At 37.0% G+C, this 22,763-nt stretch overlaps 1 protein-coding gene across 5 annotated transcripts in view; it reads right to left on the minus strand.

Moving 5' to 3' along the window:
- LOC138711876 (solute carrier family 2, facilitated glucose transporter member 8-like) overlaps nucleotides 1-22,763 on the minus strand; it is a 264,797-nt gene that overhangs the window by 104,578 nt on the left and 137,456 nt on the right. Inside the window, exons 4-5 of one of the 5 annotated variants that reach the window (XM_069843146.1) lie at nucleotides 15,981-16,268; nucleotides 3,825-8,474 (exon numbers count right to left, since the gene is read on the minus strand). The exons of 3 other annotated variants lie outside the window; for them this stretch is intronic. In XM_069843146.1, the coding sequence (XP_069699247.1) occupies nucleotides 7,420-8,474; nucleotides 15,981-16,268 (1,343 nt within the window). In that variant the 3' untranslated portion in view covers nucleotides 3,825-7,419. Of the gene's footprint in view, nucleotides 1-3,824; nucleotides 8,475-15,980; nucleotides 16,269-22,763 lie in introns of those variants that run through there. One more of the 5 variants, XM_069843147.1, reaches the window with a different exon arrangement.

The raw sequence follows: 22,763 nt of genomic DNA on the forward strand, positions 1-22,763 counted from the left end.
TGGATGATTCCCTGTTTCATATAACTCTTCTACATATTTCGTCCATCTGTTTAGCATTCCTGGTCTGTCTGTTATTTCATTTCCGATTCGTCCTCTATCAACCACATGGATTTGATTTTCTTATTTGTGAAGTTCAAACATTTTACTCCGCGGTACATTAAATCATATCTTCCTTTTCTATCTAGATCCTCTATTTCTTTACATTTCTCTTTCATCCAGCCTTTCTTCGCCTTATCACTTTCTCTTCTTAGTTCATTGTTAAGTTTCCTGTAATTTCTTCTTCCTTCTGTGTTGGTGTTTTTCCATTTTCTCCTTTCCTCCATCTTCTCCAACATTTTCCCTGTGACCCAAGGTTTTTTAATTCTCCCCCTTTTATGTATCCTATTGTTTCTTCTGCTGTTGTCTGTATACAGCGTTTTAGACGAGTCCAGTACTCATTGCCATTCTCAGGTGTGGATTCTAATGTAGCAGCTTTGTCTTGAAAATTTGCTTCAAATTTTCTTCTTTCTCCTTCATTCTTCAGTTTTTCCATGTTCAACTTCTTCATCACTTGCCTTCCTCTTATTTTCTTCAGACGAATATCTACTTCGCCTATCAACAGGACATGATCTGAGTTAATATCTGCTCCTGGTTAGCAATTTCGGAATCTTTCCTGTACCAGTATGTAATCTATATGGTATCTTCTTTCGTCCCTTGGGCATGTAAATGTGTATCTTCTTCGTTTATGTTGTTGAAATAATGTATTTCCATCAATTATTGCATTTATTTTACAGAAATTTACCAAAGATTCTTCTCTGTCATTTCTTCTTCTCAATCCATATTTTCCAATTGTTCTTCCCTCTGACCTTTTCCTACAACTGCGTTCCAGTCGCCCATTAGGATTATGCATGCTCCTTTCTTCTTCTTCTTCTTCTTCTTCTTCTTCTTCTTCTCAACTATCTCTTCTATCTTGTCATAGCTTTCTTCCACTTCCTCGCCTGCTAATCCACTATGTGGTATATAAACTTCGACTAGCACAAATCCATTTTCTTCCCTTGTAGCCTCACCATTATCAGCAGGTCATCTACATAACGCACTGATATCACTTTATCTCTCACACGTGATTCCAGTAATGCGCCAACATAATGGCTTCCTTTGCGGTCACCATTTGAATAAAACAACCCAAATTCAACATTCACCAACTCACCACTATTTTCCCACATCACTTCTGATATTCCCATCACTTTCACTTTGTTTCTTCTCATTCCTTCCTTCAAGTTTTTCAACTTACCTGCTTGCAGAAGAGTCCTTACATTTCACGTTCCAATCCTCAATCTTCTTTTCTTCTCTCTGTTGGGTTGCTTCGCAATGTGTCCTTCCGCAGCATCCCCCTCCCGGATATTTTCTTGATTTAGCAACAATAAATTTGTACAGAAGTATGTTCTTAGCATGCGGTTGTCTCCATATACTGAGTTTCATGACACTGAACCACATGCTTCAAAAGTTATTTAGGTGGTGCGAGACTTTTATCTAACCCTGTATACAAAGGAATAGTACATGTGTGATGATCAGAGAGCAGCATTTTATATAGGTGTAGACTGTAGAGAACGGGTGTTTTAGTTAACCTGTAAAGATCTGAAGCGTGCCCAATTCTGAAACAGATGTTATGCAATTTATTGGGTAGACTATATTATCAAATTGTCTTACAAGACTCAATTAATTACCATTTCTACAAAACGAGGTTCCCTTGGCTACAAAGACGGGCATGTTCTTTCAACATGACGGAGCCCCTGTACATTTTAGTAATCAGGGTGTGAATTTGTTGCTCACAATATGGATAGTGCTGCTCTCATAAAATAACGAGACAACTTAAGAATAGCAACACTTAATGTTGTCAACAAAATGGAAAAGTTCGGTGGCGGAATTTTTTAACCATTACTTTGAACTGTTAAAATGTACTGATATCAAGTAAATAAGTAATAAGCGTAATAATTACGAGTAAATATTTCCTTCTTACCACATCTGAACATGTTATGCGTAGGCCTATATTCAAACAGCTGAATCTCCACATCCAACGAAAATGGGATACATGTTTATACAAACTGTTTTATTCGAAATAGTCCATACTGTCACCTCCTGAAATATTTACTATTCCTCCTAAATCACCTTATGTTATGAGTTTACCAAGGTTACTGCTGTCTTATGATAAGCTTACTGAATGTATAATTAAGTTGTGTGGGCATACTGATGGCATGCTAGCTATGACATCAACCCTGATGTTGGAATATGATCAGTAGGTAAATATATTGCAGTCAAAGAGGATTTGAATGAAAGAGTCCAGGATAATTGTATAAATTATCAAAGTGTACAGAGGAACTTCATTCAAATAGAGTACCAGACTTATACTAGTTATCGACAAGTTATATACTCGTAGATTCTAGTATGTCGTAAAAATAAATGTTATCTCGTAGGACAAGTGACAACATGGCCATTACAAGGAACAAAATTTATTATTTCACATACAACGAAATTACAGTGATTTCCGATTGAATACATGTAGAATTATCAGGTTCCGTTACTAAATACTGCCAAGAAATGACATGACAAATAACCTCATTCACGCGTTTACTCACATCACCATCGTTCTGTTTCCGATACAGAAAGTTGTGGCGTCAAGCATTCAGTTCGTCATTAATTGCATTACTATTAATACAGTTGTAAAAATACAGTATTACTCATAAAATGCAATATTACCCGTATATTATTCATGAATGTTAAACAAACGGCTCGCAGATGTAACGAATGAATAAAGTTGCGTTTTGCTGCTACGCGACATCGTTTTCAGCTACGACACTTGTAAAGGCAACCGAAGAAAAGAAAATACTCGTATATGGCATTGCTTTATATATTTAATTCATAGGTTTATGCCAAGAGCAGGTCATTGCCTAATCTTTCCAATTTTCTGCCTTCCTCTTTGTCTTCGCATATGATCCATGTATCTTAATGTCGTCTAACACCTTAAATCTTCTTCTGCCCCGAACTCTTCTCTGGTTCATCATTCCTTTCAGTGTATCTTTCAGTAGACGAAGGTACAACATGGGATGTAGTGTCATGTAAGAAGAGGAAGAAGAAATAAAGTTTGAATTTTTTACAGTTCAAAATTCTTTACATTAACAAAAATAAATGTCGGTGTCCAAAACTACGTGTTTACCAGTAACAAACTTTCCGCGTAGTTGTGAGCCGAAATTTCGCTCATCCAGCATTTTTCCTTCGCAATTAACTTAGCTTTTCCAAAATCACCTCCATTTCCATTACAACACTCTAAATGATTTCTGATACTGAAATCTAATATCTGTTCTTAGCTCACTTTTTATACTAATTTCAGAACTTTTCTTAGTTTTTCTATCAACTACAATTTTCTCACAATAGAATTAAGTTCCAATATTGGTTTCTGAGAGCATTATATTATAGTAAGGATTTACTTTATTGGAAGGGATATTGTGCTAGGCATTTAGACCTTCATGTGGATACAACTGCAGCTTCACCGTGTAATTGTTTGATCTCACAGTTAGAAAATGTGTGAATCTCAGATATAGTAGGTTGCATAGATGATATGTGTGTATATTTTTATATAGTGCTCATTGAAGTTTTGGTTTAAGTCTTACAATATTTACACGCAAGTGTTACATATTTGAAAATTAAATTTTGTGAAGAAAGTGTAACATGCTTATTTTACAGTGAAACTTTGGTACCAAGACAAACCATGGACACCACATAAAATTTGCGTCTAGTTTTTTAAGGCTTTAGGTTGTGCATGGAAGGGAGGAAACAATTCATATACTGTATTTTGAAATTTCATGATCTGTAGGGAACCAACAAACCACTACATGGCTGTAACTTTTATTTGTTAATCTTCAGGAGCACAATACAAAACATAAAAGAAAAATTGTGTAACTGAGTATTCCATCAAGATTTCCTGGTTTGGTCCAAAGACATAATATGTACACTCCCAAAATAACATGTTTCCATTACACATCAAATTGGGTTTAATGAAGCAGCTTTTAAGGGCCCTACCAAAAGAGGGATCCTGCTTCATGTATCTTTCTATAAAATTTTCAAGCATTATACAAAACAAGTTATAAGCTGGAATTTTTGTCGCTTCTAAAATACACACTTCGACAAATAACATATATTTTATAAAACAATGACTGTAAAGGAAATATAACATGGATCTCCTTAAGATATCTTAATGAAAACTTCCTAGGGAACAATAAAAATTCAAATTACAAAAACATTGTTGAAAATATGTTGGAAAACTTCAAAAGGTTGTGTAACATGACAGTAAATGTTCACTTTTCTCTTTTTCACTTCGATTATTTGCGGAAAATCTAGAACGTTTTAATGAAACTTAAGGAAAACGATTCCATCTCGATATTAAGGAGATGAACAAGAGGTACTATGGGAGATGTAACGAAAATATTATTGCTGACTACTTTTGAATGTTGAAGAGGCACTGTAAAGCTCATGTATCCACAATGATGTAAAAAAAATCTGAGAAGTTTTTAACTTAATACATATTTTTTTCTTTTTTCTTTATTATAGAGTAGTGAAGAAATTAATATGGCTTTTGGAATTAGACTTTTGAGTAAGCCACCGTGTCGTGGAACTTGATATTTCCAACGTTCCGGAATTGCATATAGGTTCCATCATTAGTTTAAGACGAGAGTAGGGGACCTCTCTTGTTTTACCCTGATGATGGAACCTGTAAGTAGTTCCGAAGCGTTGGAAGTGTCAAGTTTCACGACACAGTTAATTACTCAAAAACCTAATTCCAATGACAGTCACCATAAGACTCTAAAAACGCATATGTTATGGCTTTTATTTGGAGAATTTTCAATATTTTTTTAGCTACAATATTTTGTTTCTTGTATGAAATGTTGTTCCTTTATTAGTGGTACATTTATTTTAATATGAAACATGAAATCCTTTTTTCTGTAAAATCTGACGTGATGGATAAAAATGAAACTCATTCTTGGATTCAACATGAAAAAGCGATTCAAGAATGTTCATTTTTTAGACATAATAAAAAAATCAAAATGCAGAATAATGTTATGAATAGAAGTATTGACCTGGTGGCAAAAACTAGGAGCACAAAATAGTAAAATGTATATAAGCTTATTTACAAGTCATTCAAGAAGGAACTCTCAATGCAGAATTCCAATCTTGATGACTATTAAAAAATGATGCTGTTGATAGTAGACAGAGGAGTAACAATGGCTTTCGTTCTAGACTGCCGTCTCTCGTTGAGTACATTACATGCAGGCTATTTGTCTACTGATAGACTTCACCCTTGTATGCATTTTCCAGTACTTAAAAGCTTATTGTACATCCTTTTAACATCAACGTTTTAAGTTCCTTCAATGTCCCACCAAAAGAACTTTGAAGAGGAAAAAACTTACAAAAAAGTTAATGATCACGTACTTATTCAGTTAATTTCTGGGCCTTTTGCAACTGACGGGAGGCGTGTCTTCTTTATCTAGATTTATTCTCCTCACCAATTCAATTTCGACTGTAACTCGTGTAGTATTCTGAATAATTTGAAATTAGCAGTACTATGGAAGAAAGTTAGAACTCAAACCAGATCACTTTGCAGCCTGTCTTCAAGATTTGACTTAACAGGGCGATATGTTACTTTTAAACAATATTGTAGACGTGCAACACATTTAATTTGTAACTTAGATGATGACACTGTAGGAAAAGGATGCAAGGCAAAAATGTCTCTTGTTTAAATTACAATACAGTATAGATAGTCTAATTATGTGACAATATTATCCACTCTTTCTGGCCTTTTTCTTTATTTAATTTATTTCACTTTCAAAATGAAAACTGGAACTATACAGAGTGTCCCATTTATCTTGTTCACCTATTATAACTTTTTTGTTTGGAATTTTTTGTTTTTGAGAGTTGTGTTAGAACGAGGGGCTAACATGAGTGTAGAGATTTGGTGGATGTAACTACATTATGGTAGAAGACACACGTGACGTCATCAATTTTTCAAAGAGCACTACATACTTCAATCATGTTACATTGATTACACACATTAAGGCGAGTTGAAAAATGTGTCACAATGTCACCTTCCCAATCAATAACAACAACAAAATGCAAAATGAATGCCATCAGAATGTGCCGTTTGTTGTGGTGCCTCATTCATCTTGTGCATTAACTTACACAAAACGAAAGACGCCTGACGTCCATATACGTCGTGTTTTGTGTGTTTGCTGTCTTAACACGTAAACAAACCACCACAACTGTCGACGCCACAATCCTCGTACAGTGGCCTGCATGTCCTCCTGACCTGTCGCAACTCGACTTCTTCCTGTGAGGAACTGTAAAGGACAGTGTGTACCAGAACATTCTGACAACACCAGACGACATGCAGCAACGCATTCGACAGGCTTGTGTGTCCATTCAGCCAGCAACATGCCAGGCAGTCATACGGTCTTTCGGGGAACGCCTTCGAATGTGCATTAATGTGAATGGTCACCATTTGGAATATCTTCTGTGACTCTCAAACCATAACATTATGACATTGGAAGTACGATTTATTTTCGTTTTGTTGTTGTTATTGATTAGAAAGGTGCCATTGTGATACATTTTTGAACTCGTCTTAATGTGTGTAGGCCCTAATCAATGTAACACGATTAAAGTATGTAGTGCTATTTGAAAAATTGATGACGTCACGTGTTTGTTGCACCATAAAGAAGTTACATGCACCAAATCACCACATTCATTTTAGTCCTTCGTTCTAACATAACAGTCAAAACAAAAATTCCAATATCTATTCAAACAAAAAAAGTTATAATAGGTGCACAAGATAAATGGGACACCCTGTATAGCTATTGGATGACAGAAATTAACTCGGAATGGTATGGTTGTAAATAATGTACGATACAGTATTTCCTCGTTGTTATGCTTTTTTCAATTGAGTTATCGCGATAATTTTTTGAGCGATTGTGGGATATCTGATGTCGAAATAAAAATCGTAGTTTGAACAAGAGGAAAAGTTGAAGTAGGTACTGGGATGATCTGATGCTGAGAAATCATAGATAAAAATTTATATTGTTAAATGATATTTCAAATTTAATTCCTCAGGAAATTTTTACTATACGATTAACTTCATGTCCCTTTCAGACCGGATAATCAAGGCCATAATATATGTTCTTCATACAAGTCCAGAATATAAAGTATTACACAAGTATATATAAACACAGCATTTGAAATTGAATCGTTCCGCTTTCATTAGTGTGCTCCAACACGACATCGACAGTGATTTGTAGCGATCCTGCGCCTTCCACTTCGATGGCTCGTGAGGACGGATCTCCCTCGGCACACTCCTGTGCCGTACCTGGAATCGCAGCGATATTACATTGAGTACCAGGGTCATCTCTCCTCTTCTAGAGAGCTCTTCTCCTGCACTGTGACCTGCAGCAGTTTGCTGGATGCCGCCTTCTCCTTGTCCATCGCAGATTTCCCTCCGCTTCTGAAATACTCCTCAATCTCCTCCAAGGTCTTGCCCTGCGTCTCCGGCAGGCAGAAGTACATGGTCACAGTACCCGCACACGCCACGGCTGTGTAGAAAACGAACACATTATGCAAACCCATTAGATGCTTCATTTCCGGATAGAGTTTCACAGCCACGAAGACGAATATCGTGGCCATAAAGGTAGTGAAACCGCAGGCTGACCCCCTGATCTTGAGAGGGTATACCTCTCCTATCATGGCAAAGGGCAGAGTGAGAAATCCAACGGTGCCCAGCAGAACGGATAACAGTAGGGCTGACACGGGGATCCAAGTGTACGTGGCCAAGGCTTTGGCATCGATGATCCCCCCATGGTTCAAACTCAGGAACAGTGCCAGACATCCTGTAGTGAGAGTGAGGCCCACCCCTGAAATGTTGCAGAGCAACCGGCGGCCATAGCGCCGTGAGGCAAAGCTGATGATCACCGACACCACCAGACGGCAAACTCCGATTAATACTGTTGCTAGGTAACCGTCGAAGTTTACTCTGGATTCGCGAATAATACTGACAGCGTAGAAGATGATGACGAATATGCCGGAAAACTGCTGGAAGAAAAAGAATGCGTTAAAGATGAGCAGAGGCTTGTAAGCCTCTGGTCGTTTGAGGAAGGCCAATGTGTCCTTCCAGCTGCTCTCGCTGGTCTGCTGAGTACGACTGGAGATCATGGCGTCCAGTTCTTCCTGCAAGTTATCTGGAAGGCTCTGCTCCGGGGGCACGCTTCTGATGCGTCTAATGGACAGCTCGGCTTCCTCATTTTTCCCTCTCGATACGAGCCATACCGGGGTCTCGGGAAGCACGTACCACACCACCACGATCGAAACAACTGGGATGATAGTGCTGATTCCGGCAACGAGCCGCCAGTTGTCTCGGAATATGGCGCCCAGAACGTAGACGATCAGTACGCCCAACGACACACCTGCAAGAAATTCCCAGAACGTAGACGATCAGTATGCCCAACGACACATCTGCAAGAAATTCCCAGCACGTAGACGATCAGTACGCCCAACGACACACCTGCAAGAAATTCCCAGAACGTAGACGATCAGTATGCCCAACGACACATCTGCAAGAAATTCCCAGAACGTAGACAATTAATACGCCCAACGACACACCTGCAAGAAATTATCTTCTTGAAATACTTAGAATGCCTAGTGGCCTACACTTCACTTCAGAGTGTCTCAGTAATAGATCAAGAAATATAATTTATTCCATATAAAAATCTTAACTTCAGTTACGCAGGACTTATTTCTATGAATTTTAAAGTGTATTAGCTTACAAAGTCTACAGACTGGAAGGTCCGGGGTTCGATCCCAGGTGGTGACAGGATTTTTCTCGTTGCCAAACTTTCAGAACGGCCCCGAGGTTCACTCAGCCTCCTATAAAATTGAGTACCGGGTCTTTCCCGGGGGTAAAAGGCGGTCAGAGCGTGGTGCCGACCACACCACCTCATTCTAGTGCCGTGGTCATGGAAAGCATGGGGCTCTACCTCCATGCCCCCCCAAGTGCCTTCATGGCATGTTACGGGGATACCTTTATCTTTTACCATTAACCTACAAAGTAGGAAAAATAAAATAAAATAGTTGTTTATATTGTTGGACTATGTGTTCTGTCACAAAATGGAAAAAAAAAAAATATATATATATATAATGTAATTTTAATGCAATTAGAGGAACTGATTTGATTATAGTGACCACACATTCTCATCGTGAACGTCAAAAGAACCATGCTGCAGGAATTTTCATAATTTACTGGTCTATCTCGGAATTTTAAGTAAACGGTGGATTTGTGATTTGTTTAGCAACAATGTAATAACAGGAATAAAAATATTTAACATTTTTCTTGTAGGTTAAAGTATAAATTCACATGTGACGTCAAATTTGAACAGCTTTAATAATAATTTAAATTCCTGTAAGTTTAAGGCCATTTTTGCGTAATTACTCGTATACGACGAAGGAGTCAAGAAAACTGAGTAGGAAGGTGGTGTAACATTTTTAATAAATGAAATGTAACTAATAATTTGGTATACCTTTAATTTAATTATATATTAATTGTAAATTCACACCTTTAATGTAGGTTTGATAGAGTAATTGATGTACTGGCATTAATTTATGCATCAGAAACTGGTATCCTAACAAATCGAAAAAAAAAAAAATAGACCTGAGAGAAAATTCTGAAATGAAGTCTTGAAGACCAATACTGGGTGACAGTCTATTTCATAATAAGAGAAATATGGACATAAGCAAGGAATTAATCTGAAATATTATAGAAATAGCACAAGGTAATAAATTTAATAAACAGTAACATTAGCTGCTGGCAGAAAGTCAAAGGGAGGATACCAAATACCAAATAAATCATCTTATGCGAACTTCTGCAAAAATAACTAAGGAAGAGACTAGTGAAATGCTTTCTGTGGAGCGTGGCATTATATGGGGCAGAAACATGAATATTACGAAGAAGTGAAGAGAAACGACTAGCAGCATTTGAAATGTGGATATGACGTGTGATATGGACAAACAGAATAAGAAATGAAGCTTTCTAGAAAGAGAGGTGACGAAAGAATATTGGTGAATCTGATCAGGAAGAGGAAAAGGAATTGACTAGGTCATTGGCTAAGAAGAAACTGCCTACTGAAGGATGCACAGGAAGGAATGATAAATGAAAGAAAAGTCTGGGGCAGAAGAAGGTATGAGATGATAGACGACATTAAGATACGAGGCTCGTATTAGGATAAGAAGAAAAAGACGGGAGAGAGGGAAGGTTGGATATAGTACGTTTGCAGTAAGAAAACTGTCCTTGGGCAGAAAACTATGAATGAAGGACTGATTTTCATACGAAATACAGTTTCTTATACATAAAAGGCGACTTCCAAGGAACCCAAATGAATAATAGGCTTTTAATTAGTCGGAAAGTTTGAAGTAATTTAATGTGCAGCCTTAAATATAAAAAATAACCTATCTCCTGCAGTGTGAATTTGTCCACTTTGAGCAGCGCCTGGTTCATACGACTAGGAAAATGATGTTTATTTTGCATCGAATTTAGTCTTTCAATATATCATTCTTATTGATTATTTATAACATTATTGATCTATAAACAGACAGAAAAAGCAACAAACAAACAAAACAAAGAAAAAACAGAGCGGAGTCTTCTATAAGAAATTCGCTAACGTGTAAACCTTAGCTGTCAAGTAATCAACCAAATTCTTTCGAAGGAGACTTAGCGTATGGCGACCGATAATTTTTTTGTCTAAGACTATACAATTTCTTCTGTATGGTTGTGAAACTTGGACTCTCACTCTGAGAGAGAACATAGGTTAAGGGTGTTTGAGAATAAGGTGCTTAGGAAAATATTTGGGGCTAAGCGGGATGAAGTTACAGGAGAATGGAGAAAGTTACACAACACAGAACTGCACGCATTGTATTCTTCACCTGACATAATTAGGAACATTAAATCCAGACGTTTGAGATGGGCAGGGCATGTAGCACGTATGGGCGAATCCAGAAATGCATATAGAGTGTTAGTTGGGAGACCGGAAGGAAAAAGACCTTTAGGGAGGCCGAGACGTAGATGGGAGGATAATATTAAAATGGATTTGAGGGAGGTGGGGTATGATGATAGAGACTGGATTAATCTTGCACAGGATAGGGACCGCTGGCGGGCTTATGTGAGGGCGGCAATGAACCTTCGGGTTCCTTAAAAGCCATTTGTAAGTAAGTAAGTAAGTAAGTAAGTAAGACTATACAATTTATTAGTAAACGTTGAATGTCAATAAATAATGTATATTCACTGTAAGGCAACTCTTCACAGGTGGGTTGTTTACGTACAGCATTGTTCTTTGTATAATCACAAGCTGCGTTGGGAAAGAACGCAGTGGTAACACTAATCTCTGATGAGTCTGCGTAATGATCTAGCGGTTACCGTACTTGGCTCTTGACTCAAGATATCAGACTTGAATTCTGTCAGGTATGGATATTAGATTATAAAACTTGACTATAGCTTTCATGGGACGAGGATATGAATCTTTTGGCCCATTTAGGGAACTGACAGTGCGTGAAAGATCTCTTTGTTCTTGAATGAGGTTAAATAGTAAGACACCAAGAATAAATTTTAATAAGTAATGAATACAAAAAGCAACAGACCAATAATAGGATATGGAATTAAAATAAAACTAAGAACAAATAGAAAGTCTCCTTTCATTTAGACCTAACGAACATATCTATCATTATTACCACACACAATTATATTTTTAGGACAGCTATTAGTCCTTTGTGAAGTGCTAATATAAAAGGAATTAGGCTTATAATAAAGGTGTGAAAATATGTATCCAGAATAAAAATGAATGGAAGAAAATTGTTGAGGAGGCCAAAACTTTCACGAAGTTATATATTCTAGAGAAGAAGAAAAAGAAGAAGAATAGCAGGAAAAAGAAGAAGAATTATAATAACAGATGACATCACAATAACGTTTATAAATGCTTTTGGTAGAAAGGAATGGAAGAGTAATTTACATTAAAAATTTTGCTGCACCATAGCCTCCTGTATGCAACAATACCCGCCGACTTATACACAGTTGGACCAAAAAAAAAAAAAAAAAAAAAATACGCTATTTTAGGAAATACATAACATTAATTTATCATGAATACACTGTTGGAAAGAGTAGACTTCAAAGATGAGCGGGACTGTTTATTATGTTCTTTTAGGCTCAAGTAAAATCTTATAGAGGTCAGTACACAATAATGCGAAAAATGTGGTTTTTGAAGACAATTTATCACTTCAAAATGCAGAAACTGAATGTTGGTAAAATTAATAATAATTAATGATCTTTCAAATAATCAAAATTAAAATGATGCTCTATGTGAACGCCATTTTCCCGCATAACCATTTGTAGGCGTCTTCTCCATTGTCCAATAGCACTGGATATCTGTCTTTGATCAAGCCGGTCCCAACATTCAAGAAGGCGTTGTCTTTTAATGTTCATTATTACGAATCCTTGTTTTGTAGTAAACTGCTTTTTGTAGTTGACCCCATACAAAATAGGCTAGTCCATAGGATTAAGATCTCGTTTGAAACTCCAGCAGAAACCATCACAGAATCTGACAAATGCGATCTTTCACGTAATAATCTCTCAGGAGGGATATCATGTTCGTACATTGCTAATCAATCGTTGTACACTTGAAACAGACCATTCTTGCTGAGCGTAGTTCCTTACAATTTGACAGGCGGATAAATTATCATATTGGTGCAAATGTTTAATGAAAATCTCGTCTTCATTCGTTAAGCGACCCATTATTCACAAAATGAGAACTCAAAACGGAAGAAAACAAATTATGGTAACACAAGAAACGGCTTGGACTGCTGAACTCGTAACACCATAATGTTTAGTTCGGCATAAACGATCGATTTTGCACTGCCTTACAAAAAATAAAAAAAATAATGTTTAATAAATGGTAAAAAATTTAATATTACAGTAGACTACTTTCCCGGTCTACAAGGACTGTGAAATAAACTTTGAAGTGAAATAATTAGCTACTGGAATATAACCATTAAAATTTTGTGCCTTTTTTTTTTGGCCCACAATGTATATAATTCCCATGTTGAAAGAACTACAGTTCAAGAGAAATAAAGTTGTGATTGACTGCATGGGCGAACATGTACGTTTGGAAACTCGGTATCACCTTGTCCAATCACAATTGGTGACCCAGGGCTGACATACAAAGCGTTGTCACAGTTCATATCAGATCCAAGTCCAGTTCCGAGTGTAGTGAATTTTGTTCCGTTTCGTTCGCAGTTCAGCAACGTAATGTATTAATTGACTAACAAGCAAATATTCTCATGGGAGCAGATAAAAAAGTTAATTTTTTTCTTCCACCATGTTAGTGTCAAAACTAGTGCTTATACGAATTTTAGCCACTCGAGCGCAATTACGAGAGCCTCTAGGAAGTAAGTTTTCCGTTTACAGGAAGAAACCAAATTTCATGATAAGATTTATTGGAACAGATAAAGACACTGTTGAGCTATTTTTGAACACCGAAACAGAGACCTTTATCATATCTTGGCATCAACTTTTGTATCCCTGTGTAGTAGAAGTCTGCCGCCTGGGATTAGAACCAGTGTGTGACAGCCGTCTGAATCTCCCACGGTATGACAAATGTGTCAATTTCGGTGTAGAATATGTTGAAAAGTAGCGTGACATTTGATGTATCTGTTCCAATAAATCGTTCTATGAAATTGTGTTTTCTTCCTATAAACGGACCCAGGGATACTTACTGTCTGGACGATCATCGTAATTGCTCTCGAATGGCCAAAAATTGCATAAACACTTATTTTGACATTATTAACATGATGGACGAAAAATAAAATAACTTTTTTATCTGCCCCTATGAGAATGTTTTCTTGTACAGTAAGTTATATACTTATATCACTCAGATTTTCAACAGTTATCCCAATGCAGTACAAAGAGTGAGTGATAAAGATGATGATTTAGATATTGCACAATTGAGGGGTTTGGGGGAAAAACCAGGCAGCTCCAATATTTTTCATTTTACAGAGGAGAAAAAAAATACGCTCTATCGTTTGGATGAAGAACCATGTAGTTCCAAGAATTACATTCACAGTTATAACGAATTTTGTACCTGCCTCTTCTATACATGCTTATTGTTTGGCGGTAAGTTTTTCTTCATTATCTCGAAAATTACTGAATTGGAACTGCCTCGTTTTTCCCCCAAACTCCGCAATTACATACCGACAGCGAATAAGACGAGGTGTGACAACACTGTGCTCTCGGTCCACGAGACAGCAGGTAACGTCAATCAAAACCTTATTTCTCATGCACTGTATCAATTCATCCGAGACTAAGCAATAAGAACCGATGTCTTAGTTGTCAAGTGCTGAGTAGTGAATATCAAACCAGCCGATCACATCTGTGTCGAATACACGACTGATCACTGTGACGCCCAGTGTTGTCAGATTGTGCTGCGATAATTTCCCTCGTGATGGGTTCAAATTTCCCTTTTACGATTAAAATTTTCCTTTACTTCTGATATTTATTTCTTCACTTTCAAACATAATTGCGACGTTATTTAAATCTTCACTTAATTTCATTGCCGGTAGATATAATGAAGGTCACTGGACTACCTGCCTCTAATGACAGTGGCATGTAATCGCAATCTGAAAACATTAGGTAACATTATGTGAGTACGGTAATTCGCCGAATATCCTATCCAAGTTACAGTATAACAGAATGAAAACCTGATATTGCGATGACTCATGCTACGACATGAGAAGATGTTTCCTCTCCCTGACCCTCTCACTGCTGTTTCTCCTTCCTCGGACCAATTCTCTCCAATAAATATTCGGAAAAGTCGCACAATATTCATATTAATTCTCTAAATTTGTTAGGAAATATTAAACAACAAAGAAAATAATTGTAAATGAAACTGAAAAAGTTGTCCAAAATGCTAAATATTCCTTTTCCGATAATGATTTTCCCTTTTTCCCCTCACGGCATCAATTTTTCTCCGGAATGTGGAAAATTTCCCTCCATCTGACATCACTGGTGACGCCTATGGCAATAGAGCAACCAGTCTTAATTCAGCTATCATATATAAACGTGTGGCGGGAATGAAAACGCTGTTTCTCGGTTTGTACAGAAGCAGAAGCAACACCTGTCCTGTGACCGTATCACTTGTAGTGGCAATATAACCAATGCAAATGGAAGGGGAAGATAGGTTTTAGTCTGAGATGAACTTCTGTGTCGGTAGATTCGTACAGTGTAATATTAACCATCACGAAACAAATTCTCTTCCTAAAAGCTCATTCTTTCTCCTTTCATATAGCTCATATGCCAGGTCTCGCCCAGTGCTGTCATGGATGCCATACGGGACCATACATCATATGGGAATCTACAATTTTTTTAATTAATCGTATGGGGGAAAACATTGTCTGTACGGAGCCATACGGCATATGGTTGCCTAAGTTTTGTACGAGGAGATCTGTACAGATCTTAGAACATCTCTTGCTGTTCCTAATGTATTTTGTTTGATATTCATAAACAAAAACTGTCCAACTCTGCAGCACTGGAATCCAGAATTATATAAAATAATGGTTGAAAGACAAGAAGTGCTGCAAATACACACTCCAAGATTCATCGAGACAAGTGTGCATCTACAGTGGGGCTGCATGGTACATTCTTTTAATCAACTTGTTGTACAATTAAAATGTAAAGCAAAACAATTTTTTTACTTCTTCTTTAATATTAAAAAAAATCAATAAATGGCAGTCGGAGAGATAGAGAGAGATGATTAAAATATATTTCAGGGGAGAAAACAAGGAATATGGCGTATGGCTAAGAGAAAAATTACCATGACAGCACTTCTATACTTATACGGTAGGTACGACATGAGCTCCCGAAGCGGCGCCTACCTTACCTATAGAAGGCCAGGTGACCACGACGCCGCGCCACATCTTCTCCATGGTCTCGCTGGCGTACACCACGGCTGGAGTGTTCACGAGACCTGTTGTGAGTCCCGTCAGGAGTCGACCCGCGTACACCTGCCACAAGAACCAGCTTGGGCTGTGGGACGCCGATGCAAGGAGCAGCCAACCAAGAACAGCGGGCAGGTTAACCAGCATGAGAGTGCGCTTGCGTCCTAGCCTGTCCATCAAGGGCCCCATGAAGAGGCAGCCCACCGGCATGCCGATGGAAGTTAGGGAGGCTGCATCAAAAAAAAAAAAACAATAGGCCTAGATGATTAACATTACTGACGAACATAATATTCACTGACATGCTTAGTTACAGGTGAAAAAACTTCGTTACACCGCTAGGCAGCAATTGTACCTATTGTATAACCACAAGAGTTGAAAGAGCCGTGGATATTCACTACATCAACGGACCATGAGAGTTCCATTCCGTCAGAGTTTTGATTGTAACAAGATATTCCGTTACCGGCGCGCCAGTAGACAGCAACAACACTTCGTGGTAATGTACGAAGTCGTCTTTTACAGCAACAGCACAAACAATAATTATTTCATATTCTTACACAGTCATGAACAATATTTCACCGGTATGCAATGTTGCCAGGTTTTTACAGATGGAAATGCCTACACATGTTTAAATAATTCCCAAAAATCAGTAAAAATATCAAATAAAAGCTCAACGGTTCAATTTGATGCCCATGTATTAATTAGAAGTATACACCGGTAAACAGAAAACCTTTGGATTTATAGTTAAAATTAAAAATTGAGTTTCTCCGTTATCTGCCATTTCTTTTTCATCAACTATTCAGTAGGCCCAAGTCCAATAATGTTATCCTTTCTTTTGTCCCGTTTGTACACGTTTTCATTAAATAATTTAAGCATTATTTTCTTGTATTACAGGATAGTCACAGCACACATTTTTCACGTTGCGCATGTACAAGTGATAAAACAGTATGTCAACACTTTATTTATTTTTTCAATGTCAAACACCATATGCGTTCCACAAAAGCACAAGAGTACAGCAAAGAAAGATACATTTGGACAATTTTCGTTATATTTTGAGATATGAATTGAGAGTTAACATTTTGGTAGTCCTTAATTTCTTTCCAAAATTCCATAATTGTGAACTTAAGTATGCCGATTTTTTCGGCGGGAAGAAATTGGGCAAAATATCCATTTTGTACCCCTTCAAAACTTATTTTTTCTTAAATATTTTGTTAATTATGGAATCAAGTGAAATGCTTGATCTTTGAATAATCCTATTTACGAGTAGCACATTTGAGAACTCTTAACATGATCAAAATAGTTATGTTTCCCTGTTGAAGAGGCAATCTTTTAAGCCATTTATTGAAACAAAACCGAAGACTTAATTATCCTTTGACACATTATTCATACTTGAATTTGTTTAAGATATACTTTAAGATGTTGGCCTCAAATTTCAATAAACCTGAATTTATTTTAGGAAATTTGATTTATAAGTGCAATGCCAAATATCCATCTAACGTATTATCTGCCAATGAAATAAAAATAGCTGCAGGAGCTGAACATACCTTAAAGGAGTTATCAGATTCAACTGATCATGATTTTTGGAAGAATATTAAAGTCTTCAAACTACGATGTTTGCAATTTTATCAGTTGTTTTCATTGAATCGCTTAAAAGATTTCCGTTTTAACAGGGAATTTTGATTAGTTTGTCCTCAAATGTGCTAGGCGTAAATAATTACTGGTCACAAATCAAGCATTTCACTTGAACCACTAAGTTACAAGTTTAAGTGAAAAATAAATTTTGAAATGGTACAAAATGATTGTAGTCTATAACCGATTCTTTGAATAGAGAAGCAGAGAATCTCTTATGTGATTGTGTAGATGTAGTTCTGTGCTTACTTTGTAGCAGTGTTCACATGTAGTGTTAACAGTTGTTATAAGGTTGTATTGGGTTAGTTACTAGGCCTATTATGACAGAGGTAACAAAAATTTTAAGTGAGAAGGAAAAGGACTTAATTCTATATAATGGATTTAAATTCATTTTTCAGAAGACATTGAAGGACGGTGTACAATGATTAACATACATTAAGAAATGTGTAAGTGCTTCATTAAAACTGATTCAAATACTGACGTAATGATTGAACGAGATATTGAGCATAACAATGAATGTGTTAGTTCCCATATCCTGAACCGAGATATAATTCGAAACTGTGATAAATGCAAAGCCACGGGTATTAATTTGAACTTATGATAGTCCGCAGTCTGTAAGTGGGACGCGAGTTGTGTATCCATTTCAGATGGGAGGGAGGAAATTGACCCATAACATCCGTGAAGTTGATTTCTTATGAGAGGGAATAGACTTGTGCCATTTTTCGGGAGAGAATGGGGCTACACATTTGGGAGAGAATCTGACAGCTTCGGCTGACGTGCCCTTTTTAAATCCTATTAGCCACCGGTGTAGCTCATAGCTCAGTCGGTTAAGGTACTTGCTTGCCGATCCAGAGTTGAGCTCGGGCGCGGGTTCGATTCCCGCTAGGTCTGATTACCTGGTTGGGGTTTTCCGAAGTTTCCCCAAACGTAAGGAAAATGTCAGATAATCAATGACGAATCCTCAGCCTTATCTCACCAAATACCATCTCGCTAACACCAATCCCATCGACGCTAAATAACCCAGTAGTTGATACAGCATCGTTAAATAATCATCTCAAAAAGAACATTATCTCTCTATCTAGATCTCTTATTTGTACAGTGTGGATGGTAACCTCTGCACTAAAATGAAATTGGTAATAGATCATGAGGAGAAACTTGAAAAATTTAAATAAGCTTTTTCTCTAACATTCACCGTTTTAAAGGAAATCGATATGTTTCTATGAAGCATTTGGTAACAGCATGACTACTCTAGCACGAGCGGTGTGCACTCTTTACCGTCCCCTTTCCTTCTGCTGTACTCAGTCGGTGACGCGCGACAGTACCCTTCGTTGCAAGATTTATTTTAACGATTTTCGCAATTATTCCATTTAAATTCATGGTTATACTGTTTAATTTGCAAAAAAAAAAAAAAAAAAAAAAAAAAAAAAAAAAAAAATATATTTTTACCTATCTGCTTCTATAGCAATCAGCCATTTCTCTTGAGTCATTACCGCAATAGAGCGCTGCAAACATTGGACAAAGACTATTTTTTTCTTGCTTAACGGTGCTTCATCAAAAGAAAAGTGTAATAAAATCTTTATTATAATTAACATGCAGAATCACTTCTTAAATGTGGATGCATCGGTGCCGTTCCACTCTGTATAATATTGACCAATTGAAAGATTCCTTAAATAGTAATGCCAACAGAGAAGACGAAGGGACAATGAGCATTCGTATTCTTTTCTACGGTGAAGAGTCTAGTAATATGAATTAAATTTATTTACCAAATTGACACAATCTAATGGTTGAGACGTACAGTTCGCCTGGTGGTCAGAGCGAAGATCAAAGTTAAAAGCTTTAAAATACAAGCTGAATTTGCGGCGGACTAAGATGTGTTAGGGAAGGCTTTTTGAGGGGGGAGAGGTAGGATAGTTCCGTTTATTTTTCCAAAATCCAAGAACGTCTCCATTCATTATAATCGTCAGATCCATAGAGGTCTGGAAAAATAAATGAGCTATTTTTCTTCATTCTGATTCAGTTTATAACACTTTCAATAATTAAAATAAGAAAAAGTTTAAAACTCAAAAAAGACTTTAAAATTCTTAATGTTAAAACATATGGTATACAGGGTGTTTTAAAAATACGGGGCATAATTTCAGGTATGTATTTCCCACATGTAGACAATCAAAATAGTTCATTACAACATGTGTCCGGAAATGCTTCATTTCCGAGTTATGGCCTTCACAACATTGAAATTCACCGGAACGTTTTTCTTTCCGCAGGTCGTTGTCATTACAGAAGATGTTCAAAATGTCCACCTCCTGCTTGAATACAGACCTCACATCGATGTTTCATTGACCTGCGAACACGATCCCAAACTCCAGGAGTATTGCGTATGTCCTCAGAACATGCCACAATTCGATTCCGAAGGGATTCCAAATCAGGCACCGGAGACGAATAAACCAATGATTTTAAATGGTCCCACAAGTAGAACTCGAGAGGGTTCAGATCAGGTGAGCGTGGAGGCCAAGCAATTGGGCCACCTCTACCTATCCATCGATCAGGAAACCTTCGATCCAAGTACCGGCGAGCCGTACGACTGAAGTGTGCAGGAGCGCCATCATGCAAGAAGTAAATGTGTTGACGATTGATCAGTGTAGTGTCTTCTGAAACATGAGGTATGGTGTTTTCCAGGAAGTTTGTGTACGCCTGCCCCGTAAGTCTATTTACAAGTACATGGGGTCCAACTAATCGATCAGCAATGATACCGGCCCACATGTTGAGGGAGAACCGCACCTGGTGATGAGATGGAACAGTTGCAAGTGGGTTTTCATACGCCCATACATGCTGATTGCGGAAAGAAAAACTTTCCGGTGAATTTCAATGTTGTGAAGGCCATAACTCGGAAATAAAGCATTTCCGGACACATGTTGTAATGAACTATTTTGATTGTATACATGTGGGAAATACATACCTGAAGTTATGCCCCGTATTTTTGAAACACCCTGTATAAAGTAAATACTCCAATTCAAAGTAATATGTTTCATCAACAGAGATCTTACTAATGCTTCAAATGTTGCGTCTTTCGGATCACTCTTCTGCGACAGGCGGTATGTGAGAGTGCCGAATGTGGTGGTGAGGATGTCTTTACTTTGTTTACTACATAAAAAAGTTGTGTGAATTGAAATATTTAGTTTTGTATTAAGCATACTGTATCTTATTTGCGTAGTCTTATCTGTTTTGTATTTCATATTGTTCCATTATATTTCATAATTGCTGGCTTATTCGTGCAATATGTAATAATTCCATGTGCTACTGTATATTTCCATGTTATAATGAACTATGGCAGATATTGATGATAGCCTATGTTGTGAATAATTCGAGTTATTGTTTGATTGATGTATTACTTTAATATGTTTTTGTTTCGAGTTTGAAATGTTCCGTCTGTTTGTCCTTTATAAAAATTCGAGCAATATATTTATTATTTTGTGTACGTACGTTAGGTAATATTTGTTTTTGTACGATCGTGTTTCTTGCTGTATTTACAGCCATTGTTGTTAGACTTTGAAAATTAGAATTCCCACACAGAAACCTGTTGCTAGAAAACCATTCTTCATAACATAAAAGTATACTTAAATAGACCCATTACAGTGCACTTATTGTTACTTACTTACCATTACAGTGCAGTTTTGCGAAGTCTTTTGAATACAATTGCTCTAAATTTTCAATGCAAAATATATTGTATTTTCAATTTTTAAAATATAACGATCGTGCAAAAAATGTTGTACATTACATGTTTATGAAGTGCATTATAAAATCTCGCTCTGCTCGTTTTTCAAACTTTTCGTCGAATTTGTAAAAAACACTTCCCAACCTTGTATCGCAATATACTATTGTTTGTTTCTCACTATTGTTTAGATGTATCTGTAGTGTGCTTTGTGGCCTATATTTATTTTGTGAATGAAGACTCATTTTATGAGTTTTCTTATTGTGATATACTAGTCTAATGATTTTTTTTTGTATTTGTGTCGTTTCCTTGTATAATGTTTTTAAGTTTAGTCCTGGAATGATTAACACAATAGGAAAAAAATCTCAAGAATAATAAACAGAACATATACAAACACAAAAAGAAAAAATCTTTACGCTATTATATTACAGTAACCAAACACATAAATTGCGTCGTCATGCAGAAAATTAAAATATAATGTAGTCTACAAAGCACAAATCGCATTACAGAAATATCTAAAGAATACAGAGAAGCAACCAAACAAATAATAACCTAACAGGAGTATTCAAATCGAATATAATTATTGCTGCTATTTATTATAGGCCTAAGAGTTCGGAGCAGAAGAAGATGGCAGATGATAGACGACATTAAGATATATGGATGACATGAGGAGACAAGGAGGAAGGCAGAAAATATGAAAGACTGGAGAATGTTAGGTTTGCAGTGAAACACCTGCCCTTTGGCAGAACACTATGAATGAATGAATATTATTACCTTTGTAAATATATTTTGACAGTGTGAAATTTCTACATTTTTCAATTATTAAAATTCCTATCATATTTTGAATAGATTATCTAATTTTTATGTATTGCTCCTGGAGAAGATCGCTTGAGTAATTACTAGGCCTATTGAAAATTATAGTGCCTTACGACAACAAATAAAAACTGTAATACGCAAAGAAAGAGATGCAATTACCGTTTTTTTTATTTCGTTCACTTTCATGTGATACTGTCCACCGCAAGTGCCACTCCGGTGATCGTACCTGAGTTTATAGAACAAGCCCTGGCCCAGTCCTCTTGGTATATCCCTAGCAGTAATAGGTTCGTTCCAACAACAGTCAGGAACCGTCCGTAACTATCGTGAGCATGCGGAGTACAGAAAAAGCGTTCCAACACAATCCGAACCAGTCCTGAATCGGAAACATGTACTCCAGTCGGGCGTTCCAACAAACTTTTGACACGAGTTCGGAACGGTCAGAAGTAGTCAGCGGATTGAGGCATGTACGGAAGAGTACGCGAGATGCGCATGCGCATAAGGTCACCAACGTCTCCTGGATACTGAAGAAAGACAAGATCGAATGTTCACATCAAGGAGGTTAAGATGAAAAGTGACA

The sequence above is a fragment of the Periplaneta americana genome, chromosome 13 (assembly GCF_040183065.1).
Source record: "Periplaneta americana isolate PAMFEO1 chromosome 13, P.americana_PAMFEO1_priV1, whole genome shotgun sequence".
In the NCBI taxonomy this organism is placed as follows: Eukaryota; Metazoa; Arthropoda; class Insecta; order Blattodea; family Blattidae; genus Periplaneta; species Periplaneta americana.